The 27833-nt window shown below is 42.5% G+C and overlaps 4 protein-coding genes across 11 annotated transcripts; 2 read left to right on the forward strand and 2 right to left on the reverse strand.

Annotated features, from left to right (window-relative positions):
* Positions 1-341: 341 nt before the first annotated feature.
* Positions 342-9100, reverse strand: mapk3 (mitogen-activated protein kinase 3). Of its 3 annotated transcripts, XM_027032786.3 has the most exons (10): positions 8920-9045; positions 8567-8828; positions 7089-7271; positions 6603-6792; positions 6147-6263; positions 5914-6028; positions 5309-5440; positions 4166-4275; positions 3511-3640; positions 342-3099 (listed from the first exon to the last, which is right to left on the reverse strand). In XM_027032786.3, exons 2-9 carry the CDS (start codon positions 8776-8778, stop codon positions 3521-3523), a joined length of 1179 nt encoding a protein of 392 aa, XP_026888587.3. In that variant the 5' UTR covers positions 8779-8828; positions 8920-9045; the 3' UTR covers positions 342-3099; positions 3511-3520. The 3 variants fall into 3 exon arrangements, 2 of the variants coding, with proteins under 2 accessions (XP_026888587.3, XP_026888588.1); XM_027032787.3 differs by having other exon boundaries at positions 8567-9053; XR_014122947.1 differs by lacking the exon at positions 342-3099 and having other exon boundaries at positions 5184-5440; positions 8920-9100.
* A 1022-nt stretch (positions 9101-10122) lies between these two features.
* Positions 10123-12996, forward strand: nudt9 (nudix (nucleoside diphosphate linked moiety X)-type motif 9). Of its 3 annotated transcripts, none has more exons than XM_027032784.3 (8): positions 10124-10280; positions 10604-10822; positions 10934-11023; positions 11114-11200; positions 11938-12049; positions 12169-12315; positions 12534-12618; positions 12734-12996. In XM_027032784.3, the coding sequence occupies exons 1-8, from the start codon at positions 10189-10191 to the stop codon at positions 12877-12879; spliced, it is 978 nt and encodes a 325-aa protein (XP_026888585.2). In that variant the 5' UTR covers positions 10124-10188; the 3' UTR covers positions 12880-12996. The 3 variants fall into 3 exon arrangements, with proteins under 3 accessions (XP_081567763.1, XP_026888585.2, XP_026888586.2); XM_027032785.3 differs by having other exon boundaries at positions 10142-10280; positions 10609-10822; XM_081711637.1 differs by lacking the exon at positions 10934-11023 and having other exon boundaries at positions 10123-10280.
* Positions 12997-16360: 3364 nt separating this feature from the next.
* On the reverse strand, positions 16361-22889 carry cln3 (CLN3 lysosomal/endosomal transmembrane protein, battenin). Of its 4 annotated transcripts, XM_027032797.3 has the most exons (15): positions 22499-22878; positions 22349-22391; positions 22032-22128; positions 21599-21682; positions 21295-21374; positions 20976-21061; positions 20819-20891; positions 20215-20358; positions 19910-20058; positions 19681-19733; positions 19216-19284; positions 18307-18362; positions 17932-18025; positions 17505-17645; positions 16361-16775 (listed from the first exon to the last, which is right to left on the reverse strand). In XM_027032797.3, exons 1-15 carry the CDS (start codon positions 22545-22547, stop codon positions 16659-16661), a joined length of 1335 nt encoding a protein of 444 aa, XP_026888598.2. In that variant the 5' UTR covers positions 22548-22878; the 3' UTR covers positions 16361-16658. The 4 variants fall into 4 exon arrangements, 3 of the variants coding, with proteins under 3 accessions (XP_026888598.2, XP_026888597.2, XP_081567762.1); XM_027032796.3 differs by having other exon boundaries at positions 20819-21061; positions 22499-22879; XR_003412267.3 differs by having other exon boundaries at positions 16637-16775; positions 17505-17614; positions 20819-21061; positions 22499-22889.
* Positions 22890-23752: 863 nt separating this feature from the next.
* LOC113590755 (heat shock 70 kDa protein 1-like) lies at positions 23753-26562 on the forward strand. Its single transcript, XM_081711642.1, has 2 exons — positions 23753-23912; positions 24297-26562. The coding sequence occupies exon 2, from the start codon at positions 24316-24318 to the stop codon at positions 26245-26247; it is 1932 nt and encodes a 643-aa protein (XP_081567768.1). The 5' UTR covers positions 23753-23912; positions 24297-24315; the 3' UTR covers positions 26248-26562.
* The last annotated feature ends 1271 nt before the right edge of the window (positions 26563-27833 follow it).

Raw genomic sequence — 27833 nt, forward strand, 5'->3', positions numbered from 1 at the left:
AGAGCATAATTTTAAATGGTAGTTGGTAATCATTCATTGAATCAACACTAATCCTACTTTAATTATATAAAACCCTTTCATTAAAAACCACTTTTTACTAGTACATCTAACATTTGTGAACGAAGGGTCTTATTTAATATTAGTAAGTCTGAAACACTTGTGAATGGCCCAATACTGGGAAGTCTGAAACAGTTGTGAATGGCCCAATACTGGGAAGTCTGAAACAGTTGTGAATAAGGGATCTTATCCAATATCCTTCCTTTGCTACAGCAGCATACTTTCAATGTTTGTGGAAAATCTGTGAAACCGAAGTCTAACACACACAAATGCACTCCAAAATCTTACAGTATTAGCAATTTTATTTAATATATGTATATAATTCAGTTTCTTTGTTAATTGTTTAATTCATAATACCCATATGCATGTACATCCCATCCATGGTTCAAACGGCAATCTAATCGTTTCTTTAAAATCAGGCTTTAAAATAAGACCTTTTTAAAGATTAAGGGAAAAAATTGATTTCAGAAAGAATGACAACACTGCCAATTATTTCACACCCAAAGAGAGAAATGGAAAAGAAAAAAAAAGAAAAAAAAAAAAGAAAAAAACAAACACACCTATACAAAAAAAAGAAAAAAAAAAAGAATTTAGATCCCTTTACAGTTCCATTAAAAAAACAACTCACCATATATAACAATTATTTTAAGAACAGCCATTAAAAGACAATATGAAATCTACTGTATTCATAGGTCTTTCAAACCACATACTGCTTGTGCATGACGTGTATATGTAACTGTGTGGGTGTGTGTGATGAAATGCGGTGCATGCTTGATTGTACAGTCCCCATGGTCCTGTTCTGAAATAAGCATTACAACAGCAACAATACAGCATGATAGAAACATCCCTAATAATAATGACTCGTTTCCCTCTGGGTGGAGAGTTGTGGCTCCAGAGCCCAGAGGGGGAGAAGAGAAGAGAAGGACTCCAAGCCGGCAAAGATATGGGACACAGCCCTGCCGTCTGAGTCTTCCTGTCCCAGAATGCACCATTAAAGCAGTGGAACACGAGGGGAGGGAGGGAGGGAGGGGGGGGGAGAGAGAGAGAGAGAGAGAGAGAGAGAGAGAGAGAGAGAGAGAGAGAGAGAGAGAGAGAGAGAGAGAGAGAGAGAGAGAGAGAGAGAGAGAGAGAGAGAGAGAGAGAGAGAGAGAGAGAGAGAGAGAGAGAGAAAGCTCAGATTTGAAAGAGGTTCAAATAAAGGGATTGAAGAGTGACGAACTTTGAAATTTGTGTGTCCATACTCTAAACTCTGAGAAGATGAGAAAAATGACAAAGGAAATCTGCAGACAGAAGGACAGAAAGAAGCCAAAAAACACTTGTTCATGAGACACAGTGCAGATGTACAGACTGAGTCAGGTCATGTGACTAATGTATGAAATCTGCAGGTGGGACTATTTCACTGTTTATTTCAGATGGTCTTAAGTTACTCCTCTCCTCATCCACGATTGGCCGAAAACATCTCTTTGCCACCCTCCCCTCCAAAAAAAGTAATGACAGTTCTTCAAAAAGGAGAACAAAGGGCAGATCCACCTGTGATACGTCACATGCAAAGTAAGTTAGTCATAGATTACATAAACACAAAGTCAGCCAATCACAAGCAAGAGAGGCATGAGGTCAGCAAGCCCTGTGGAAAAGCCCTTTCAAAGTTGTGACATCACAAGGTGGTGGTGGAGAGAATGTCTGAGCCATTCAGCTTGGCTGCGTTTCCTCAGCCTGCACAGACTGAGGAAATGGAGAAATGAATGGAGAGAGAAAGTGCAGGGGAGTGCCGTTTACAAAACACAGTTTTACAGACAGCAACCAGTGATCCTAGTGTTAGGAGCAACAGCACCACCAAAGGTGAGAAGACACCAGAGATGGTCAGACGAGAGAAAAACGTGAAGACAAAAATGTGACAAAGCAGTCTGGGATAGCAAGAGGAGAGGATAGGGGAGTGAAGAGAAAAGAAAGGAGTGAGAAGAGGAGAGGAGTCAGGAGAGGAAAGGAGCACTAGGAATGTGGGTGTGATATCTAAGCTCAATGATACTGATGGCTTCATCTTCCATAAGCACTGGCAAAAAAAGCGTCTTGGATGGGAATGGCTGATGCGTTTGTGTACAGAGGTCAGGGCAGCGGGTGACCTTGGACCCTGCCTGCTGTGTTCTCACGCCATATTCACACCATCAGTGTGTTAGACGCTCCAAACATCACAATCTCATCAAGACCGTTTTCACAAAAGCCAAAAATGAGGACCCAAGCTTGTCACTAGTTGATGTATTTGGTCTTAAAAAAAAATATATATAGAAAAGCAGTAAGTCACTTTCAAACAGATATTCAAATACAAATTAGCAACATACAAAACACATTTTGCAAGTGATAACATTCCAATTACAGTGTACAAATAGATCTCGAAGTATAATACTCTGGGGGGGGGGGCATTTACATAAGCGTGTGTGTGCATGCATGTGTGCGCACGTGTGTATATATACACGCACTAATTGTATTTGTGTGTGTGTGTGTGTGTGTGTGTATGTGTGTGTGTTTTTTACACATTTTATTTATTTATTTTTTATATATATATATATATATATATATATATATATAAATAAAAACAAAAACATACATACCCACACACATTTATTTATATATTATATGTATATATAAACACAGTTCCATCTGGTGATCATATATGCTCACCCTTCCTCTCCCTACCTAGTCTTTCTCCATTCAATGGTGCAGCAAGACAGAACTGTAAGGGGGACAGAGAGCTAGAGATCTGAGAGAAAGGGTGAGAGAACAGGGGATGTGCGTGATAAAGAACGCTAGAACAAGAGCCCCACTGGGTGGTGTCAACCCGAACCAGCACGCAGCCTGCCGATGAGAGAGATGGAGAAAGAAAACAAACAGCTTTTTTTTTCCCCTCAATGCACACTTAGTCTCTTTTTGTCTTCTTTTTCTGGGTTTTTTGTGTTGTTGATACCATATACGTATATTTTTGGTCACTTGTTCGGAGTGATCACTTTCTCCTGGGCCTTCCCACACCCTCGCCTCTCTCCATCAGAGCTGATCAGAAAGAGAGCAATAAAAGAGTGAAAGTGATAACGTCAGTACACAGAGGCTCCAGACAGTCCCAGCCTAGTCTTAGATTAGGACCAGCTGGCTCACTTTCAGGGCCCACTAGCCATGACCCCCACTGCAGACCTCAAACATGCTGGCAGATCTGTGATCCGATGGGTATTTGTCACCCTACATAGCAGGGTGTGCATGTGTGTTTGTTCATATTGTCTGGTAATGTCTGGTACTGCACTTGTTTTATGATAAAGTACTCCTTAGTATTCTAGTTCATTGGCATCTTGGAATTTAACCTACTGTACTGTACTACGATGTATTCTATGAGGAAATGACAAAGCACTTTTGTAAGTCACTCTGGATAAGAGCGTCTGCTAAACGCTGTAGAGGTAGATGTAGAGGTACCTGGTGTCCCTCAGGAACCCTGGTAGGTGGCCTGGAATCGTGCGGTCTCCTCAAAGATCAACTCCTTCAGCTTCTCCTTGGGAAGGTCATCAAGCTCCATGTTAAAGGTGAAGGGTTCCTCAGCCACGGGCTACACACAAACGGACACACACATTAATTGCACGCACGCACACACACGCACGCACACGCACACAGCATGCCCCCTCCCCCCACTGTCTCTTGTGCTGCTTCCACACCCTCGTCTGCACAACACGGACACACTACACACACACACCCACGGGGCAGAGCTAAAGACAGCAGTGGCCTGACATTTTGATATTTCTTTGAAGTATGAAGAGGGCTGTGTTCAACTTGCTTATTAGTGCAGTGCAACAAACACGTGGCTACATGTTTGCATACCTTGCATGAGAGAGACAATGAGACAGGAAGTTGGGGGAGGGAAGGAGGTGTCATACCTCATCAGTGGGGTCACAGTACTACTCCAAGTTGGGGGGGGGGCTACCTCATCAGTGAGGTCATAGTACTGCTCCAGGTTGGGGGGGGGGGGTCATACCTCATCAGTGAGGTCATAGTACTGCTCCAGGTGGGGGGGGGGGGGTCATACCTCATCAGTGAGGTCATAGTACTGCTCCAGGTGGGGAGGGGGGGGTCATACCTCATCAGTGGGGTCATAGTATTGCTCCAGGTAAGGATGGGCCAGGGCTTCCTCCACAGTTATACGTTTGATAGGGTTAAAGGTTAACATACGGTCCAACAAATCCAGAGCTAAAAGAGAGTGAAAGATCAGAAGAAAGACATTTTTTTTTTTTAACAAGAAGTACACTTGTGTACAGTGTACACAACTTTGACAACACACAAAATATCCTACATCCATCAACACAGGAACAATCCTGTCACAAGCAATCAAATAAGAAAATGTTAAATATAATAACACTATTAACGCCAGCCATGGACAGTGTCGAAAATGCCCTTACACCTGCTGCCTCAGCTTCCATACACACACCTCTTTGTACCCTACACTTAGTCACACTGAAGTACACAACAAAACACAGAAGACATCCTCTTACAACGCGCAAAATGTACACACAGTGAACAAACAAAAAGCGGTCACTTCATTGGCCAGAGTGCAGAGGAGGCAGCGGTACTGCAGAACTGCCCCACCCCCCTCTCTGCAGTTTTAAAGAACCCTAATCCTCCACATTATCAGCAACTCCACTGTACTCACGTGTGATATTATTGGCTTTCATACTGCAAGCACACTTACCAATATGTTATAATTAAGAAATATTTTTAAGAGTGGCTTTCAAACTATTGCCGTGACAAATACAATAAGTGAAAGATTTTAACGTTTTCTCTTGCAGTTTTTAGTCTTAAATAAAAGCAGCATTGGTATCCCAGCTATGCACCTGTATTTTGAACTCTCTGAAACAGGTCTCAGCCGACATAAGCACAGACCCCATAAAGGAACTGTATCGACAATCTCTCTCAATTCCTCATAAAGATTTTCAGATTCTAAGCACTAAATCTTACACAGAATACTTTTAAAAGAAAAGCTATAGTGCATCTTTAAAGAAAAAAAAAGCCTCTTGGTTCAGTGTATCAAAAATGTTAACATAAATGTCTTGAAGATTCCTTGTCTCATCTTCGGTCCCAAGCTCAGTCAGCATGCATACCTTTACTATCGGCCTTGGGGAAGAGCTTGTTCCAGGGAATACCTTTACTATCAGCCTTGGGGAAGAGCTTGTTCCAGGGAATACCTTTACTATCAGCCTTGGGGAAGAGCTTGTTCCAGGAATACCTTTACTATCGGCCTTGGGGAAGAGCTTGTTCCAGGGAATCTTGGGTTTCTGGGGCAGAGACTGTAAGTAGTTCCTCGCCTTCATGTTGATGATGCAGTTTAGATCTTCCTGAGAGGGGGAGCCCAGAATACCTAACACACACACAAGTTGTTTTCATACTTGCACGTTGCTCTGAACCATCCTTCATTTTAGTTCACATTTTGTTTTATTAGTAGTTTTCAGTAAATGTATGGAGTATTACATTTGATACATTTCATTAGTGTTTTATACTATAGTAGAGTAAGTCAAAGTGAAAGACATTTATTAAACCACCGTGGTTAACCGACATGGGTTTAGTAAGCCTGTGAAATAGGAGGATTAGCCTATAGAAATCAAATCAATGACCACCAGACTCAAACAAAAAACCCCCAACTCCTCCATCTACAGAATTCAGCTCTTTTAAAAATGAGTGACAGAACAATGGAGCCATCACTCAGTACCCAGCCGAGTGCTGTGCACCATATGGCACAGTGGGGGAGGAGATGTGGAGGGATGTGGGAGGGGAGGTGTCGGCAGCAGGAAGGGAGATGTGGGTGGGGAGGTGTGGGCAGCAGCAAAGCCTCACCTAGTATGTGGTTCAGCTGATCCAGGTAGTGCTTCCCTGGGAAGATGGGCCGGTTGGACAGCATTTCAGCCAGGATACAACCCACCGACCAGATATCAATGGACTTTGTGTAGCCCTGAAAGTATGCACATACAGCACACACAGAGAGACACAAAATGCACTATTTGAGACATCCATGCATATGAGCTCGCCTGCCGAAACGCTAGGCCCCGCCCACACTCACGCATGCTTACCTTGGAGTTGAGCATGATCTCAGGTGCACGGTACCAGCGGGTGGCGACATACTCCGTGAGGAACCCAGTGTGGTCATGCTCTGGGTCAGCAATACGCGCCAGCCCAAAGTCACAGATCTGAGAAGATGACAAAGATAAGGCTCACTCCCACACCCGCCCACACATGCAAGGCCCACAAGCATCCAAGCACACACAAACCTGCTAAACTTTTCCCCTTTCCTGAAATGCCCTGGGGCTCTATACAGAAGCTCGCCTCTTAAACGACCAGGCTGGGCTCAAGGACATGGTCATGCATGGTGACATGAAACAAAACATGTAGAGCGTGCTAAGAAATTACAAAGCCTACAGAAAATGGCCCCAGCTAGAAGATTCCACCCCCCCCCCCAAAAAAAAAACACCTGCTCCTCAGATTTGACCTAAAGTCAACCAAAATAGTGAGAAACTCCTAGGTCTGACCTTCAGGTCACAGGTGGTGTTGATGAGAAGGTTGGAGGGCTTCAGGTCTCTGTGGAGAACGTTGGCGGAGTGGATGTACTTAAGCCCACGCAGGATCTGGTACAGGAAGTAGCAGATGTGGTCGTTACTGAGCTGCTGGGTCTTCAGCAATTTGTACAGATCAGTCTCCATCAGGTCCTGTACAATGTAACTGCAGGAAGTCAAGGAGTTGACAGGCTCCTTGGATTGGGAGTAGCTAGCATTTAAGGTACAGTTAAAAAACTAGCAGAGAACCAGAGATGAATATCTGTTCATCATTATGAATAAAGCTTTAAATGCAAGTTCCCAAAATGAAGGAAAAGCCTGCATACACCGCTACCTTTTCTATAAAAATGCATGAATTAAATAAAATAAATTATCCTCGTAAATCTCTAAATCCTTTTCTCATTCTTTCGGGACAGAAACATGAGCCGCTGTCGCAGGACGGCTCGGGCGGGACAAGGATACACATCCCGCATGTAGTCAATGCGGCGTGCTCTCAGGATGTCGTTTATGCCGATGATGTTCTCATGGCGGAAGCGCAGGAGGATCTTGATCTCCCTCAGCGTGCGCTGGCAGTAGGTCTGGTGCTCAAAAGGACTGATTTTCTTAATGGCCACGCGGATCTTGTTAACATTATCGAAAGCAGAGCTGAGTGCATCAGAGAGGGGGGAGGGAAGGAGGAGAGGGAGAGAGAGAGATGATGACTCTCCCTTACACGAGTCACAACACATGCAACACCAACAAAAAAATACTTAACAGAACCACTTAGCTAATCTACAAATCAGACATCCCAGCATACCTACACTGCACTATACACATGCATAAAGTGTTCATGGTTAGTATGGACACACCACACACCACTTGGTTGCTTCATCCTTAGGTGTAAACTATTCTGTGAAAAGACCACGCTGCCCAAACGACGCCAATAACACCTATACAGATGTATACAAGTCAAATGTTAATAGAAATGCTGAATTACTTCCGATGAGCGGTGTTTCAAGAAACAAGACTTCAGTTAGCCACGTAGATTTATTTCAAAATTTTGTAACCGTCTAACAGCATAAAAGTCGAATTTCATTCCTGTCTCTTCACATTCATAGTCAAAGTAACAGCCAACTTGGAACTTGTTTTCTGGCTTAACCCGAAAAGTTGCTTCAAGTGTCTTATTACATTCATGTACCCAGCAATCATCCATTTTGCAACGTAACTTAGCTTCGTTAACTACTTTTATCAACTGACTGGTAATTCAAATAACGACTTAGAAATAATCAGCACTCCGACTGTAAAGAGTCGTATTGCCAAGGCGCTTTTAAATGTATTATTTCATTCCGCATCACCGCCTCACTTCCGTGAACACATGAATGCAGCAGCATCAGAACCACGCCTGTCGCACGAGAGGATGAAGTCCGTTTGCTAAATGCTAACAGGTTAGCATGCAGGGCTGAGCGAGCGAGCTCAACACACGCCTTGCTGAAAAGTTACTTGAATTTAGAACACAACAAATCACATACACATTTCCGTAATCTTTTGTAGTACGGTTGTCGTTATCTAGAAACAGTCGGTTACAAAGAAATGTAGCTCGAGCGAATATCACTAGCTAGCTAGCTACTTTAGCCAACAACAAAATGACAGCTAACGTAGCGTTCCTAACCCGGCTATGCTAACGTGGCTATGCTACACGGAACGAAGAACCTGTTGAGTCTCATATTGTTGTACGGCACATCACCCGTTAAAACGACAGTTCGTGTAGTTTACACGGGAGGAGGCGAAAAGTGCTCTGGCATTTATTGACTCCTGAGGAAATCGACATCGTTCTTCTGGCCACACACTGTCAGCTAAGTAGAGGTGCTAACTAGCGGCGTAGTCGGACTAAGCTCGGCTCGCTGCGTCGCCTCCACACGGACATGGCGGGCTGAGGTTAACCACTCCGCTCGCTTCCTTACCACACCATCCCGTACGCGCCCTCCCCGATGTACTGCAGGTCAGTGTAACGGGGGCCGACGTCAAAATTTTGTCCCTTCACCGATTCCAGGCCAGGTTTGGATCCCGCAGCTCCGGTTGCTCCCCCGGGCGCGACTGCTCCGCCAGTCCCGGCGGCGCTGCCGTTCGAGCCTGTGGCTCCGTTCGCCGCTGCGGTGGTGCCCGAATCCGCCATCGTTCTGTCCCGAAACGCGCTGTGTGTGCTCGGTAGCTGCGGGGGGGGACCTTCCGGCAGAAGGCTTCCACTGATTAATTCAGATTAACAACGGGAATCTGTATTTGCAGATGCCGTCGTTTCTTTAGACGGAGTACTTGCCTGACAGTCGAGGAGGAGTCGATAATGCCCCCCCGTCGATGAAGACTTCGCGAGTGTGTATGGAAACCGACTGTGCACGCGAACGCGGATTTCGCCTGCACAATGCTGGGGCGTGTGCGCGTGCTGGAGAACGCAAAGCAAAGGCGCGCGTCGTGCAGCGTTCCACTTGATGCTGCCCACGTTGATCATTATTATAGAGTTCGTTTAATAAGTATGGAGTTTGACGCCTAAGTCGGCTATTACCTGTTGCAGTGAAGCATAACCACACGCCTCCCATATAAACGTTGAACGGGGAGAAACATTTAGGCGGTTAAGAAGGAAAAGATTCCGTGGTTGTAAACGCACAATTGAGATGTTCTGCTATAGTCTGCGTATCATATATTTAGTGTATTGTCCTGTAAAATTGTTCCTGTCACATTCTAGCCGTATTAATTACGCTAAGGGATTTAAAACTGTCAGTGAGAAATGTAATCACGTTAAATTGTGCCTCACATTTTATTAAACATCCAGAACACAAAATCATCAAACGAAATTCTGCCACTGGTAACAGCTTCCAAGCAAGTTTAAACGTGGTGGTTATATATATTCATATGGAAACAAATAAAATATTGCCATGGATTTAGCTTTACTATCTTGGCAACAGTTTAAATTACGCTTGTAATACGGTATAACATTTGTATTGTATATTTCTTTCCGCAGGATATTTTTTTCTGTTAAGGCATCTGTATAGCACTGGACAGCTATAACAAATTCAAACTTATGATTAAACGCATCTAAAATGATCACTGTTGCATTTCCATCATTCATTAGCCAGTCGATTTCCAACCTCTTCAGCAAATTAAAGCCCCCAAAAAGATTTTGGTAGAAATGTGATGATAGGCTACGGCATCTAACGAGAACATAATACCTTCTATAAATCCAGTGTAATCTTTGACTTTTACAGGACGTGTGAAAGCCTTACTCTGTAGTCCATTATTTCAACTTACTTCTATTATAGGTTATTCATTCCATATTATTTTGGAATAATTCCTGGCTTTGTTGCATTGAACGTGTTCTAAAAACAATATTTTATTATTTCAAACTCTTCAAGCGTTTAATTTTTATGATTTTATTATTTTATGAACAATTGCGTGAAGCAATAAAATACATTTGCAAAATATCAAAATATTTTTGAAGCGACATCAGCGTTGCGTTACGTCACTGAAGAAGGAAGCGCTCAGTGCGTTGCTAGCGTTTACTTCCTGGGTGTGGAACTTTGAATATTTTGTGATGAAACGAATATTGCGCAGTTGGGCAGGGCCGGTACATATAGCGCTTGCTGTTGTGGGATTTTCGTACCCCGTTTACACAAACGGATCGTGGTATGTATGTTCCTTAGAAATCATTTTTCTGATGTAATGAAAGCTAGGCCTATACGATACTCAAATGTACAGATTCTATACATTGATTCTTAGGTTACGCTTGACTTTAACGTGTGTTTACGCTTCACATTAGTTTTCAAAAGACGCATTAAAATGATTATTTGCAGTTTAAGTCAGTAAATTCCTTTGATTAAAAATAACTAGATTAAGAACGTGTCTTTTAAGATAGCTAGCTGCGGAACTGCGACTCGAGTCTGTTGTGATACATTCATTAGTAGCGTTGGTGCTCTGATCGCGACTTTTTTCATCTCTCTTGTGACCAGTAAAGTCATAGGCGGCAAAGTCCAAAGTGTCTGTACCTCAAGTTATACCACCATGCACATCAAAGCCCGCTGCCCGGTGTACCCCGGCTCAGACACGCAGCGCTTCCCTGTTCCAGATGACAAGGTTTGCTGGGCAAGGAACTGGCCTGAGTACAGTCCTGTAAACTACACAGCACCGTCTTTGCTGCAGCAACCTGACTGGGCTGATCCGGAGATTTCGTGAGTTAATCCTAAAATAATCGATAAACGCGTGCACGGAATTGCCTACCAACACTATTGGGCAGGGTCATCCTTTTGTTGTAGTTACTCATAACTTGGTTTCCATTTCAGTTCATTTTCTCCGCAGTTTAACTCTCTAGACGGATCTGTAGATAGGACGAGTCATGATGGCGAGTACTGTGTGCAGTATGGCAAACCACTGTGAGTCGAGGTGCTTGTTGCTTACCTCTGATTTAACACACTAGCTCATGTTCCCCTACAGCAGTTAGTCCTGTTTCCCTCTCATTTTAGTAACCCTAGAGGGAGAACTGGTCTGACCGGTCGAGGACTTCTGGGCCGGTGGGGTCCCAACCATGCAGCAGATCCAATTGTTACCAGGTACTGTAATCCTGTTCAGTCTGGTGTTTTCCACTAAATTCAACCCCTCAGGAGCATCCTGTTTGTCAGCTTTTTGAAACTACCATGACCAATCAAATTATCAGTTTCCTTGACACATGTGGGTGTACAATACCCATTGTCTGTCACCTAGTGTTAGGTTAGGCTTTTGTCCTAGAAACTAAGTGATATTCTTAAAGACTATTCATTACCGTGTTCTGTGTGTTTTATTACCTTACTCTGTGTGTTTCATTACCGTGTTCTGTGTCTCATTATCTTACACTGTGTTTCATTGTCCTGATCTGTGTGTCTCATTATCTTGCTCTGTGTGTCTCATTATCTTGCTCTGTGTGTCACACTATCTTGCTCTGTGTCTCACTATCTTGCTCTGTGTGTCTCACTATCTTGCTCTGTGTGTCTCATTATCTTACTCTGTGTCTCATTATCTTACTCTGTGTGTCTCATTATCTTACTCTGTGTGTCTCATTATCTTATTTTGTGTTTGATTATCTTACTCGGTGTGCACAAATGCAACGCATTCTACAGAATTTTTGAAACTTCAGCAGTTCAGCAGATGAAGTTCAAGACAAACTAAAGCACCGCCTCCTGATAGAGTGAACCCTGTTGTATTTGGATACACCACAGATCTGTCTTTAAGAAAGGATTCAGTTCCACAGCCCCTGATTTCTAGATTCATGTCGTCCCTCCCACTTGTGCCTCTCGTCTGTACCCTCTCACAGGTGGAAGAGAGAATCTGATGGTCAGTGTGTTCCTCATGCCATCTCAAAGCGTCCTGTGCTACAGTTTGTGTCCATCAAGAGGAAGGACTGTGGCGAATGGGCAATACCAGGGGTCTGTTTGCATTGTTAAGTCTGGCAGCTCCATACAGTATCGAGTTTAGTTAATACAGTTTAGTGTATGATAATCTGTAACACGTGCTTACTGTATGATGATCTGCAACATGTGCTTAGGGTATGGTGGACCCAGGAGAGCTGGTTTCCCTCACGTTGCAGCGGGAGTTCTCAGAGGAGGCAATGAACTCTCTCCAGGCCTCCCCAGAAGAGCGGGATAAAATCTATGAGCGGATAAAGCAGCTTTTCAGTTCTACAGGTTTTCAGGTTAGAAACTTGTATTTTACATTTACAGCATTCAGAAGATGCTAAATACCCAAAGCGACTTACAATTGCGACCGAGTACAATTCGATCAATTGAGGGTTGAGGGCCTTGCTCTAGGCCCCAAAGTGGTAACTTGGCAATTGTGGGGCTTGAACCAGCAACTTTCTGATTACTATAATGGTATAACACAGTGTAATAGAGTTATGGTAATTTCTTTCAGGTATATAAAGGTTATGTAGATGACCCAAGAAACACAGACAATTCCTGGATGGAAACAGTTGCCGTTAACTTCCATGATGAAACAGGTGATGAATGTAAACATGTCATTAAAAAAAAGCTTCTATTGCTGCATATATTTTCCAGATCTGCCCATTAGGTTATGAGTACAGAGAGTGTTGCATGCTCTTCCTTGTTGCCTAGGTGACAGCGTGAGTGCGCTGCCGTTGCAAGCAGGCGATGACGCAGGCCAAGTGTGCTGGATTGATGTCGACTCTTCTCAGGCCCTGTATGCTAGCCATTCACAATTTCTGCAAATAGTTGCCAAAGTAAGACACGCCCACTGGTAACCAAGGGAAATGGCGAGTGGCTTCAGAAAAAATGAATGATAAAACATTGTTCTAAACATTTTGGTTATTAGGGTTGTGAATGTAACTGTGTAAAAATAGATGCTGAGTGCCAGTGCATTGCGTGGGCTCTTACTTTGCATTGTTCACACAATCTGTTCAATACAATCTGGAACTGTGTTTCCCTTATTCTAGAAACACAAATATTAAGTATTATAATTATATATTAATATTATTTATGAACAGAAGTATTCTAGAACATAAATACCTTCAGGCTACTTTCTGATTGGTTGGTTCTAGATCCTGATGGATTAGGTCAGAGCATGCATTAAGCAACCGGTATTCCTAAGGTTTGCTGACACTGATTAGATAAAGAGAAATCAGGGATAATGGCTGATGAAATTTGACACCAGTCTAAAAGTCTGCAAGAGCAGTTTCAGTCTGAATTACATAGCAATCAGTACATCAGCAGAACACAAATCAGGATGACCTGTCAGTTAACATTACTCACTGTGGAAAATGAAAGCATGCATGCCTTAAACCCAACACCTGTGTAGCCATACTTTGTTCCAGAAAATCCAGTATGGGCAAATGTCATTTTATTACATTTAACTATTTAAAAATTTATATAACTTCTGTGTATTTGTATATAAGTAATATTAAGAAATTTTAAAAAATGATGTGAACACAGTTTTGCTATGATTTTGTCATTTATAATGCATAATCTTTCAATCCGTTGGGTCTCCACTGCTATTTATTTATTGAACATAAAGCTTTAGAGGACACTTGCAGTTTCTTGAGGTTCTAATGTGTGCACACTGGTTTCTTATGTGAATTGGGAAAGTGTGAAGCAGGTGCGCTCTGTCCTTTAGCACAAGGCCCTAAAGCAGCAGTTCTAAAGCCTGGACCGTGAACCACAGTCACCCCACATCAGTCACTCCACATCTGTGTCCGTGAACCACAGTCACCCCACATCAGTCACCCCACATCTGTGTCCGTGGACCACAGTCACCCCACATCAGTCACCCCACATCTGTGTCCGTGGACCACAGTCACCACACGTGTGCATTTCTTGTCCTCTTGGGCCGTAACGTTAAGATGAGTTAGTTAGGTGTGTAACACTGTGGAATGTGTAGGGCATAGTTGCCAGGGCTGGGACTGAGATTAACATCGTTTTTCATTGAACCACAGGGTGTGTAGTGTTTACATACATTTTTAAGTGTAGGGTAGCTACTGCATTAAAATGTCATTTTTAGCACAACAGAGCTGAAAGGACAGGAACACTCTTCTTGGAATCATTATTGCAAGAGTGATTTGTTCCTGAGGGACAGTATGTACTGTGGGGTTTATTTAATGCATTGATATTTTAGGACTTTAACAATGGTTGTCTAGCTAGTTGTCACAAATAAGGAAATGCAACTAGCACTTGCATGTAAAGATACATAAATACAAGGTGTGAAATAGAACGTGAATGTATTCCCACAGTTGAGAAGACAAAACTTAATCTCAAAAGCAGTAAAGTGTTATCTAAAGGAATATAGAATGAAATAAAAATTAAAGTACCTGCAAAATTGTATTTTAACTTTTGTTTTGTTGTAGGTCATGAAATGAGTTTTTAAACCAGTCAGATGTAATTTGGTTCAGAATAGTCATGTCTCTTATTTCTACCTGTAGTGGCCACATCTGTCTTCACCAAGGGACTCATTAGCCCTAAAAAATGCATAAAAGATGCATAAGTTAACAGAGTGCTGAGACAGGTTCGCCCCCCTATAGGCCCAAAGGAGACAATCAGTTCCAATTAAAAGTGTAGAACAGTGGTATTCAAATCTCGACCTAAAATCCTAACATGGTACTGGATTTTGTAATTATTTGTAGTTGATTAGAAGATTATAGTAACTGGGTGGGACAACTTTGTTGACACATCTGACTCCTAGATAAAGGGAGTGTGGAAAACCTGGGCCTTGAGGACTGTAGTTTGAATATAACTGGAATAGACTACTTTTGAATTCTGGGGCCCATTTTTTTGACTGTTACCTGTGACAAAACCTGCACTTAAGGATTCCACCATCTTGTCATCACTGACCCCACAGTCACAAAGTAGAGCCATATTGCTGTGCAAAGGCAGCGATCTTCTTCTGATCACAAGACCAGGAACTGCTCTCATTCTGCTCACTCTCTAAAGAAGCTACAGACTCTGCTGTGTTTGCAGCCGTTTCCTTCAGAAAAAGTTGTTTGGTGTAGATGAGTTTGCTTTACAGTGTTACATTTTTGTATCAGTGTTTTCCAGAAAAGTGGTCAGGGCATCGTTGGTGTAAATTGGAGAGACAAGGGAGAAGAATTATTTGACTTTGGATATAATCATATGAAAAATTAAGAAATATTCCCTTTGAAATGCTGCTTTCCAGGTTGTCATGACTGATGGAGATCTAGACTGTCAGTTACAGCTTAACCTGACTTATCACATCGATTAGTGACTGACATGTTGATCAACTCTGAGATTCTTCTGCTGTACCATTTAATGTCACAGATGGCAAATGTTTGTTATACTCATCTTAAACATTTTGTGATGAGAAAAACACATTTGATGGCCTCTGCTGAACTCTGATTTAACATCATGCCCAAATCCTTTCATTTTTGCTACTGGGACCTGAGTTTGAAACTCTGCAACTGAAAGAGTTTTGTTCTATGTGGAACTGACTAGCAGAAAACAACTAAAAACAGCAAGCATGAACAAAAATAAACCAGCTCTACAGGCTGGTTGGGGTATACTGGATATCTCCACCGAGCTTTAATAATAGTTCATTATTTACATTTATCAGACACTTTAATCCAAAGTGATTTACAATTATGACTCAGTACAACTTGAGCAATTGAGGGTTAAGGGTCTTGCTCAGGGACAGTGGCAACTTGCCCGTGATGGGGCTTGAACCAGCAACCTTCAAACTACATGTACCTCACTTCTTTATGGAATCTTCTGTGACACCTGCAACCGCACTGAAGACACCATTTATCTTTAGAGGATTAGCAGCAAAGTGGTTCAAAAGGCTGTCGATTGTATGAATAAAACATGTTCCATTATGGATGGTGGATGGCCATAGTTTGGTCCATCTATGTACATGTGTATACTTTTTATTTGTGTATGCAGTTGTTGGGACTGCAGAAAGGGAAAACTAGTACATAGAACTGACTAAAAACATTCAGGCAGCTGTGAACACAAAGATGTCAACAGCAACCAAACTGACAATAGTGTGTTTTCACAAAGACTGAATAATTTCCTGTTTTGGTCATCCACTGAGGGAGCCTGTTAACCTCACGTCTTCAGAATGCTATCCAGAACACCTCTAACCTGCGTGCGTTTTTCTGCTAATGACTTGGATAAATCTGTCTTTTGATTTGTATTTTTACCACTCTGCCCTTTGAAAACTGAAGCAGGAATCATCACAGCAGGTTAGATATACATCAGATCCCAATGCACAAACCAAACTGTGAAAAAAATGAGTTTATTTTCACCATCAGTTATTTGTCCAAGTACCAAAGGATCACACAGAGGAGCAGACTTCTTATCTGTGCTGTGTCTCACTACACAAGCAGTCTTGCATTGGCAGGGCTTTCATTTGACCTACCTGAAGCAGGGAATCCTTACAAATACAAAATCCTTACAAATAAAAGATTCACACAATTTTCCTCTGATTAAGAAGACCCATGATGTCCTCCACAATATTTTTTTGCGAGGCCATACATCAACACCAAGCAGTCACTTCAGTATGTCTCAGCCCCTCCCCTCATAGAGAGCAGAAGTGGCTGTGAACAGGAAAGGCTGCAAGTCCAGAGAGTGCGATGCCAAAACTGTCCCCTACACTTGCTGCAGCCATGGCAAATTCTCTCTCGTCTTCTCCAGTCTGCAATAGGAAAACCCCAAAAAGTGCAATCAAAATATATCACAGGTGTATACAGATGTGAACAGGGACATCACCCACACACCTGTGCAGGTATACAGGTGTGAACAGGGATACTCTTCCACCACTCTGTGCAAGTACTAGGAGTGGAATCATGTCCAAATACGGTGCTTGGGGAAGCATAAATAGTGAGTTTTTACAAATATTTATTTTGTAAAATTTAAAAAATATATATTTTCTTTTACTAGCTACACCTACACACTACATGCTGTGCTCACTACTCAGTCTACTCTCAGCCTGTGTGTCACACTGGAAGAATACAACACTATTTATAGCTATTCTAGCAAAGTTGCCGTGCCACTATTTCAGCTTAGAAGATGCAGATGCAGTGGAGCTTCTTTGACTGGGAGGAGATTAGGTTCCAGTTCACGTTAGCCCTGTACCTTAACCTGTATTGTTGGCAGTGTAAAAGTGTGTATAGCTTTTGTGTGACTGTTTCTAACTGCATCTGCACTTCTCGAGGACTGAGATGTCTGCATAGCCGATTTCTTGCATAGCAAGCTGCTCTCCTTTTTTGCGGATACCAAGATCTAGAGCTGGTTAGCTCTAATGTCTGCTAGTTCAGTTACCTGCACAGTCTACTTCCAGAACTCATTTGCTGTCCCTCAATCTCTGTGTCATTTTGCAGCGTTTTCTAGCAGACATGAACGAAGCCCCTCTCACACCACATACCTCTGCGTGGATCATGTAGAAGATGTTGACATAGGCCGCCCCTCCCAACAGACCTTCGTAGAGAACTATGACAAACACGAGCCACACACTTGGCAAGAACTGGTAATACACTGAAAAAAACAGCAAGACTGCATTCACACACTGGGAGAGAGAGAGAAAAAGAGAGAGAGGTATTCAATTCAACAAATCTTTGACAGCAATTATAAACTCAGAACTCTCATAACTTATGAATTAATTTCAATAAAGCCATTGCAATCTCAACATCAATAATAATAATAGCAACAATAATAAAGTATTATTATTACTGATGTTGATATTGTATAATAATGTACAATAAGAAATGTATAACGATTATTTTTATTATTATACGTTCTGAATTTTCTTGCTCACTGTCAGACTCATCACTTTTCTATTACTCTTTACATACCTGCAAAACAGATAACCACCAAATTTTCTTGATCTTAATGCAGTAGAGGGAGGTGCGGGATATGAACACGCCAATCTGGTACAGAGTTTGATACCTGAGACAATGACACAATGAACGCACACTGTCCATCACATATCACAATCAGCATGAGCTGCATTCTACGTCATTCCCTATTCGTGTCGGATGTTTACACATAAAGCAGGCACTTCTTCCTGTATTTTCTTCAAACAGTTGAAATCTGCAATGAACTCAGGCCTTAATGAGCAAACACTAAATTTCCTGGGATTCAGCTAAATAACTCTTGCAACTTCAGGGTCCTTCCCAGCGTTTGGGGCTCATGGCAAACTGAAGGTGGAGGGAAATGCTGCGTATTACCAGCGGTACTGCTCAGCGTGGGAGAGCCGTGCATTCCGGAAGTAGAGCAGCTCTAACTGAGAGAGAGAGCGTGAGTGAGTGAGTGAGTGAGTGAGTGAGAGAGAGAGAGAGAGAGAGGACCAGGAGAAACAAAGGAATGTGAAACTTCACAGTGGGATTTAATTAAGTATTGTAAATAAATAAAACTAAATGCACAAATCAGAAAGAAAAAAATAACGAGAGAAAAACAACAGTGGATTCAGAAAGTATTCAGAGCCTCCCCTAAGTCCCGACCGGCCACAAGCTTTCTGTTGTGGGTGAAGTGCCACGGTTACATAGTTTATGCTTATAGAAGCTCTAGCTTCTTCCTTACAATCTGGACCATGGCCTGTCTTTCCCAAATGTTCAGTTCTAGGAAGGTTCAAGGCTGTTTCCAGCTTCTACCATTTCAAAACAACTCAGCCCACTGTGGTCCTGGGACGCGTGAAGCCTTGGATATTGTTTTCTAAGCTTGCCTTGATCTGTGCCTTGCTACAGTTTGATCATGGAAAACAGATCCTTGGACTCGATGACTTGCTTTTTTTTGTCCCGACAGTGTAAATCGTGCCTTTCCAAACTCTGTCCAATCAGTTCACATCTCAAACAGCAAACAACCCGAAGCACCGCAGAAAAGGGTCTGAATACTATTCTGAATACGATTTTTGTTATTGATTTTTAATTATTTTTTAAAAGTTCCTAAAAACATTATAGGTGATTAAGTGTAGATTGATGGGTAAAAATGAAAATTACCTCCATTCAAACTCAAATCCACAATGCAATAAAGTGTAAAGGGGTCTGAATACTTTGTGAATTAAGTGTATATAAAAGGTCTCAGATTCAGATACAGAACTCAAACTGCTTCAGACACTAGACAGTGTAGGTAGCACTCACCAATCCCTGGTTAATAAAATATTCAGCAAAGTAGACCAAAGCTAAAGGCAAAATAAACCTCCGCAGTCCCTGCAAGAATGAAACACACACATACAAAATGCAGCTAGGGGTGTATAATGCAAAAAGTGCCATTAAGGACAATAAACATAAATCCAAACACAGGACACACACACACACACTCTTCACTGACACTCGTCAATACCGATTTGCACAAAGACCCACGGACAAACAAACACACATGGCTCATTTTTAAAATAGAAGTTTGCAGTTAGTTCAGTATAAAAAGGGCCTCACACACCACACACCCTCCATCAATGAGGCTGACACTATGTCTCTCTTGGTCAAACATCCATACCTTTGAACTTTATTGTGGAGACCAAACACCAAGGCATGCATATGAAAACAAAAGCACACATGCACACACAGACAGAAAGACACACAAACACAAAGACATACGCAGCTCACTTTCAAAATGTGTAGTTTGTCTGAGAAAGTGAGAGGTCCAGTCTGCTGGGCCTCTGTCAATCAGAAGAGAGTATGGTCAGCAGTTCTCACAGTTATCTACATACACTCCAATACAAATCCAATCACTCAAGCTCAACAAATACTATACTGAAGAACCTCACTTGCAGAAAATGGAGAAGTACACACAATGTGACATAAGCCTGAGAGCATTAAGACAGGCACACGCCACCTTTGTTCTGCTCCTTGTGAATACTGTCATCCTCCTGTAACAAAGGACGTCTTTCTCTGGACTGTTCAGCCATAGATGACAAACTAGGCTGAGTTTCTCTGGTCTTCCACTGCAGGAACGAGGGAGGAAACACCAGGAGAATGAAATAACTGGAAGAGAGAAATACAAAGGAAGGATGAGAGAAGTGATGCAGCATGTAGGAGCCAGCCCAAGGGGGCTAGAATATGTGGTAAATTAGTCTCGTATGCATATTAAAGACCATTATAACAACATGGTCCCTGGAGGGTTTAGAGACTCGGTCTGACCTGATCGCCATGACAACGGGAACAAGTAGCATCACCAGGAGCGTAACCCGCGGTGACAGACCAGCCTGCGTGAGGGCGGAGTACATGAGAGCGCCAGCAACACCAGCTCCCCCTGTACCAGATCCCCATCCACTGAGCACATCACTACAGGGGCCAACAACGAAAACACAAGAAAAATAAGAAATAGAAACCAGTAATCATATTTCAAATGCACTCTGGAGCCCCATACAAGCACCACGAAGACCAAAAAACTTTAATAAAATGCAGATGAAAACAAATGTATTAACAAATGTGTTAATGACACCTACAATAAAACGCATGATTGAATTAGTGATCAAAAGGAATTCATACAAGAACAAATCTGCTAAAAAGAAAAAAAAAATAATGATACTAAGGATAACAGTAAAATGAAATGCCACAGAAGAACATGTTAAGCTGCTTTCATTTATAGAGTGTGAAACAAGAAAATCGCAGTATAAGGTCACAGTGCACAAAAGGTATGAGTGTTCGGAGCGTCCTGTTTCAGACTGCAAAATGGGTTTGTTGTGCTTTACATACAGGACACATTACTCAGTGCTGTAGGCACGGGGAACAAGAGCTGTACCTGCTGAAATAGACAGTGAGGGAGAGAAAGGAGAGCTCCCCCAGACCAGAGCTCACACTGGCAAACATCACACCTAGACACGAAACCAGCAATACATCTAAATCAGCACAGGTCAAAGGTACAATAAAGAGATCACACACACACACAGGCACGTTACCCAAGATGCTCATCCACACAGCTGAAGAAAATGATACCACCAAGAAGCTAGCTGTGGCTGTGGTGACACAAGTCAGCACACGGCAACTGTCAATCGCAACAACAACCAAATTAGACCACGCATTTTGTCCATAAACACATATTAGAATCATAAACTGAATGAACTGTGCTGTAGAGATATAAAATAAACTTTTTCTTCTTTTATACCACAGTGAAGGACTGATTCTGAAAATCTACAGACTGGTACTGATGTTAGGCAGTCAGATCTGTGTTCCCTGTTCAAACTGTGACCCTTCATACTACATATTTGTAGCCAGTACCCATAAGGCACTTTGTGTATGAAAAACGGTGCTGTTATCTTGATCAGTAGAGTGGGAATGACGTCAGCCAGAAGGACAGCCTGAAGACAGAAAGAAGAATTATAGCATATGATAGAACAGACACAGTAATGGGTCTGTAAGCATACCAACAGAACTTTACAATAAGCCAATTAGCTTGCATTATGGTGCAGTTTAAAAAAATGAAAATAACTAGCACATGTAATAACAGTGTGTTGATAAAACTATCAGTGCATGAGACACATACAGAACGCATCATTCGTTTCTGTGCATGTGAAAGACTTACTGCAGTTGACACAGGGTTGCAGTCATAGCGACTCGAGTTACTGCTGTTTCCACTGTTTGACTGATGCAGACCTGGTGCTGGAGTCTACAAAACACAGGGCAACATGCACAGCCAACTCAGCATGTAGCCTCTGCAACCAGGCAACTTCATCAGCATTTATGGCATTTAGCAGATGCTCTTATCCAGAATGACTTACAAAAGTGCTCTAGTGCATTTCCTGGACAGATAGCCACACTAGAGTAGGCTTTGATAATGAGAATTTTTAGATGCCTTCAATTTAATTTATTATTAATTATTCATTTTATTAATAATATTATTAATTGTATTCTAGCAAATCAAATTGTTTATTGTAATAATGTGACAAGATCATTTTCTGAGGCAACAAGGCACACTGGAATACAGACATACAAGCATATACAGACCTATAACTTACAGGCAATGTTGTGTTCTGAGATTCCTGTTGTTTTAAAATGTCATGGGCAGCACTCAGCATAACCACGTAGGCAAAGTTATTACACAGTCCCAGTAGCCTACACACACACACACACACACACACACACACACACACACACACACACACACACACACACAGAGAGAGAGAGAGAGAGAGAGAGAGAGAGAGAGAGAGAGAGAGAGTTTACTCAAATATAATCAGTAATGTTCACACAACCAACAAAACTCCGCAACACAAATTACTGCTTTCCACATCCATTTAGTTAGCTAGTTATCTAACAAGTGTAACACACTTACCAAAATCCGCTTTGATTCCTCAACCGTTGACAAGATCTGCTACCTAAGGACACATCATCAAACTCATGACACGTACCAGACAGTTCAGTTAGCTAGCTTGCTACTGTTTGGCTAAACATTATCTTACCAAAGCTAACGTTCGCTACTTACCCTCACTAACGGTATCAGGACCAGAATTAATATTCTCTGAGGTGTCCATGACAAATGCAGTAAAACCGACTGACACGTCTGACGGTCTTAGGATATCTAGACGAATTTCAGATATATAATTATGGCATATTACTGAGTCAAAATAAGCTAAGGGATAGTTTCGCTTCTTTAAAATCAAAAAGCAAAATTGCTTTTCATTCTTCCTCTTTCATGCCACCAAAACACTAACAGGCTAGCCTGGTGGCTAGCTAGCTAGCTGGTAAACAAATCAGAACTCAACACGTGTGCGCAACAAGGAAAAGCTTCCCCCTTCTCCGGACCAACTCATAACAGTTCCGTATGTCAGGTATTCAAGCGCACGTAGCCTAGCAAAAGTAGGAACCCCTTGGAATGATCTGAAAATCTCAGGTAGTGTCTGTACTGAATAATAAATATTTATCAATAAGAATTTATACAGTCCAGTGATTTCCAGCTTCAACGTAGGGAGTGGCGGGCCATGGCGAAGGGCGGGCTGAAGACCAACCCTTCGCGTTGCCATGGCCACGTGTCTTTGTTTTGGTTTTGTCTCCTACTTGCCATGTGAATGTGTTTCCCTCTCTAATGACCCAGAGTATTCGATCACTGCATCCACATGTTCCCTCTCGCAGTTTTATTAATCCTCTGATTTTATGAACTTCCCGGCCACACCGCTCTCCCTTCACTTCCTGACATTTCTCGTTGTTTCTCCAACGCTCGTGCGAATCAGACCAATTAGAATAAAGCAAGCTGATGCGGCCACGCCCACCACTGACGCAAGACCACAGCGGGGGAAAGTTCTGGACGGACCACGTTTTTTCTGTTGCTTTTACTCGAATGTCCTACTGAAACTAATCTAAGTAAAAACACGTTTAATGAATACCTTTTGTATACAGATTTATTGAACAATATAACATATACAGCAGTCCTTAAATGTGGGGAAATAGGAAACGTTACGTTGGCCCGGAATGACTGAAGTAATTTTATGATAAAGTAAAACATTTATTTATAGTCATTTACATAGCCTATGTGGTTCCGCTTTCCCATTTATGTCCCATTTTCCAACTTGTTTGGTTATTTGTTGGTATTGTCCCCTTTCAGACCATCCTGGATCTTTGTTTCATTTCTACGGACTAATTCGGTCTCAGAGACATCAGTAGTCTACGGTTGGACTGGCGGCGTCGCTGGCTGACTCGCGGTTGGTGAGCTCGCGCAATGGAGAATCCTCTAGAACTGTCGCGAGGTGAACGGGGGCGTTACCTGCTTGAATATAAAGCGCGAGCGGCAGCTCGTGGAAGACACAGCGTTCACGGACTGGTAACTAACGCACGAGCGAGGAGGAGTAAACCAGCGGCTTTAACAGGGCACCAACTTTAGATCATTCCGAATCCTGATAAATGTAAGTGCGTTTAACTTTCTTTCTTTCTATGGTCTCTGCCAATAGTCTACTGATATTAATTAACTAGCGAATGAAAATAAATCCTCAAACTATAAGATTATTCTGCAAAGCTACGCTTCGTGTATCAACCTTATTATTACCAAGATAAAAGAAGCATGTGTGCAGTTCTGCTTCGATTTTGGATTTGAAGGGTTTGGATCATATTGCAGGCTGTATTAAAGCACAGCGCCTATGTTATTTACAATTAGACACTTAAATCTTTATGGTATTATTATTATTATTATTATTATTGCTGTTACTTTAGTTACTTTTGTTGTGTTGTAATTACTGTTTTAACTGCATGTGTCTTAATTTAGAGCATAATTTTCATATGTGTAACTTTAGATACGCGACTACAAGCAACATGTCATCTGCTAAAGGAGTTGCTATTGGGATTGACCTGGGCACCACTTACTCATGTGTGGGGGTGTTTCAGCATGGAAAAGTGGAGATCATTGCTAATGACCAGGGCAACAGGACCACACCCAGCTACGTGGCCTTCACAGACACAGAGAGGCTTATTGGGGATGCTGCGAAGAATCAAGTGGCCATAAACCCCAACAACACAGTGTTTGATTCCAAGAGGCTGATTGGCCGGAAGTTCGACGATCCGGTCGTGCAGTCCGACATGAAGTACTGGCCCTTCCAAGTCATCAGTGATGGAAGCAGGCCAAAGATTCAAGTTGAGTACAAAGGAGAGAAGAAGTCCTTTTACCCTGAAGAGATCTCCTCCATGGTCCTGGTGAAAATGAAGGAAACTGCAGAGGCCTACCTGGGTCAGAAGGTAACCAACGCTGTTATTACTGTACCTGCCTACTTCAATGACTCTCAGAGGCAAGCAACCAAAGATGCTGGTGTGATTGCTGGGCTGAACGTCCTAAGGATAATCAATGAGCCCACAGCTGCAGCGATCGCCTACGGCCTGGACAAAGGCAAGCAGGGAGAGCGCAATGTGCTGATCTTTGACTTAGGAGGGGGTACGTTCGATGTGTCCATCCTGACAATTGAAGATGGCATCTTTGAGGTGAAAGCAACAGCAGGAGACACACACCTGGGTGGGGAGGACTTTGACAACCGCCTGGTCAACCATTTTGTGGAGGAGTTTAAGAGGAAGTGCAAGAAGGACATCAGCCAGAACAAGCATGCACTGAGGAGATTGCGCACAGCCTGTGAGAGGGCCAAGAGAACCCTGTCCTCCAGCTCTCAGGCAAGCATCGAGATCGACTCCCTGTATGAGGGCATTGACTTCTACACTTCTGTTACCAGAGCACGTTTTGAGGAGCTGTGCTCTGACCTGTTCAGGGGAACACTGAATCCTGTGGAGAAAGCCCTTAGAGATGCCAAAATGGACAAATCCCAGATCCATGACATTGTCTTGGTTGGAGGTTCTACGAGAATCCCCAAAATCCAGAAACTTTTGCAGGATTTCTTCAACGGCAAAGAGTTGAACAAAAGCATCAATCCAGATGAGGCAGTGGCTTGCGGTGCTGCAGTTCAGGCTGCCATCTTAATGGGCGACACATCTGGAAATGTCCAGGACCTGCTGCTGCTGGATGTGGCCCCGCTGTCTCTGGGCATTGAGACCGCAGGTGGAGTCATGACCGCTCTCATCAAACGCAACACCACCATCCCCACCAAGCAGACCCAGATCTTCAGCACATATGCAGACAACCAGCCCGGTGTTCTGATCCAGGTTTACGAAGGTGAAAGAGCCATGACAAAAGACAACAACCTGCTGGGGAAGTTTGAGCTGACGGGCCTCCCACCTGCACCTCGAGGAGTCCCTCAGATTGAGGTGACCTTTGACATTGACGCCAATGGCATTTTGAATGTGTCGGCAGTGGACAAAAGCACTGGCAAAGTGAACAAGATCACCATCACCAACGATAAGGGCAGGCTGAGCAAGGAGGAGATTGAGAGGATGGTGCAGGAAGCAGACAAGTATAAGGCAGAGGATGACCTGCAGAGAGAGAAGATTGCTGCTAAGAACACTCTGGAGTCCTATGCCTTTAACATGAAGAACAGTGTGGAAGATGAGAACTTGAAGAACAACATCAGTGAGGATGACAAGAAGAAAGTCACTGAGAGGTGCAACCAAGCCATCATGTGGCTGGAGAACAACCAGCTGGCTGAAAAGGAGGAGTACGTACATCAGTTGAAGGAGCTGGAGAAGGTGTGCAACCCCATCATCGCCAAACTGTACCGGGGAGGGATGCCAGCTGGAAGCTGTGGAGCTCAGGCCCGTGCCCGCTCAGGGGCCGGCACCCAGGGGCCCACTATTGAAGAGGTCGATTAGGGACGTGAACTTCTTGTATGGACTCAAAGTGCTCTTTTTGAATTAGTTTCTCCTGAAGAAAATGTTGTTGCCTGTATTGTTCAGTTGTGCTTCACAGCATGTGGAGAACTAGCTGATGTGGACAATAGCATCTTTTGTCATTGCTAGTCCATTAATAACGTTTAGAACCTTGTAACACCATCAATATGTGAGATTTATCATTACAATGTTTTACCAGTGAAACTTTTTACAAAAAGGTAAATATTACGGTGTTGTAAATATTCATCTAAATATATTTTTATATTTATTGTTAATAAAAGGTTCTGAACAAAATGGCTTACATTTGTGGTCTTGACAGTCCATAATGTAATTTTTCTTATGAAAATAAATATTATAAGAAGAAAAACTAATGAAACAGAAGAAACCATTTTCAAGATTTTGAGCTCCTGAGATGTAATAAAATTAATGAAACTGAATTAAAAAGAATGTACATCAGCATCAGATATCTGGGGGCGATGGGCATAAAAAATAAGTAAATGGCAAATATAAAACATTAAAAGAGGGACTGTTACTGTGTCCAGCAGGGGTCAGTGTTCACCTACTAGTTCTGCCTACTCTGTCCAGCTCATGACTGGCTTGGACATTTACTCAGAATTTGACTAAGATGTGTTTGATCAGGGGAAAAATTAAACACAAAACTGTTCAGGGCATAAACCTAATATGATTTGTGGGGTTGAATTTGTCACAGATAAATAGTCAAAGGAATATGAAATTAGCTTTGTAATGGAACATGTAGCAGCTATTAGGATTATATACAGCCAGAGTGTGATGGAGCTTTTCAACAGTACTGGGAGGAACACACAGGGACAGAAAAATGGTAGGTATCCTCCTGGTTTTGATATTTGTCTGTAGCATATTATTATAGATAGAGAGATTGATTCAAAATTTGACAACTTGCAGAATTAAATACGCAAGACATCTGTCCTATTATATAATATTCATTAGTTTGCATAGAATGTTAGTGTTACATTTTAGGTCTGCTACTGGCATGGTTTGCGTGAAGAACACATTGTGGCTGAGAAGAGTAGAAGTAGAAACCAGAACTGTGGCCTGGTGTTCGAGGACTGAAAGCTAATGTGACTGAAGTTGCACCAAGTGGACCGTGTGGATGATGATCATGACCTGATTCATGTAAAAAGAACTGTGTTTCCAGTGATCAGCAGGGTCAAGATGCAGCTTCTTAAAGAAAGGCTTAACAAAGGCAAACTTAAAAACATGGTCCAGGCTAGAGGACCAATTACTTATGCTAAGGGCCTAATTACTGTAATTCCAGAAAGTAACGGAGATGCTATTAAGTCAATTACACATGTTATTGGTGTAAAGGACAGAACCACAGTAAGGAGCTTGTTATAGTCAATTAAACTCCTTTGAATCTTGGTGGCATATGAGCCTTTCTGGCTCTTTATTATCAGAAGGTTTAGGGGCACATCATATACTGCTGGTAGCCTGCTGCTGAATTCTGAGAAACTCTCGAGCAGGGTGGCCAAGCTCCTGGAGATCAGTCACCTCCAGGATGACCAAGCTCCTGGAGATCTGTCACTTTACAA

This window comes from Electrophorus electricus, chromosome 3, assembly GCF_041902795.1.
Source record: "Electrophorus electricus isolate QZ-2024a chromosome 3, ASM4190279v1, whole genome shotgun sequence".
NCBI lineage: Eukaryota > Metazoa > Chordata > Actinopteri > Gymnotiformes > Gymnotidae > Electrophorus > Electrophorus electricus.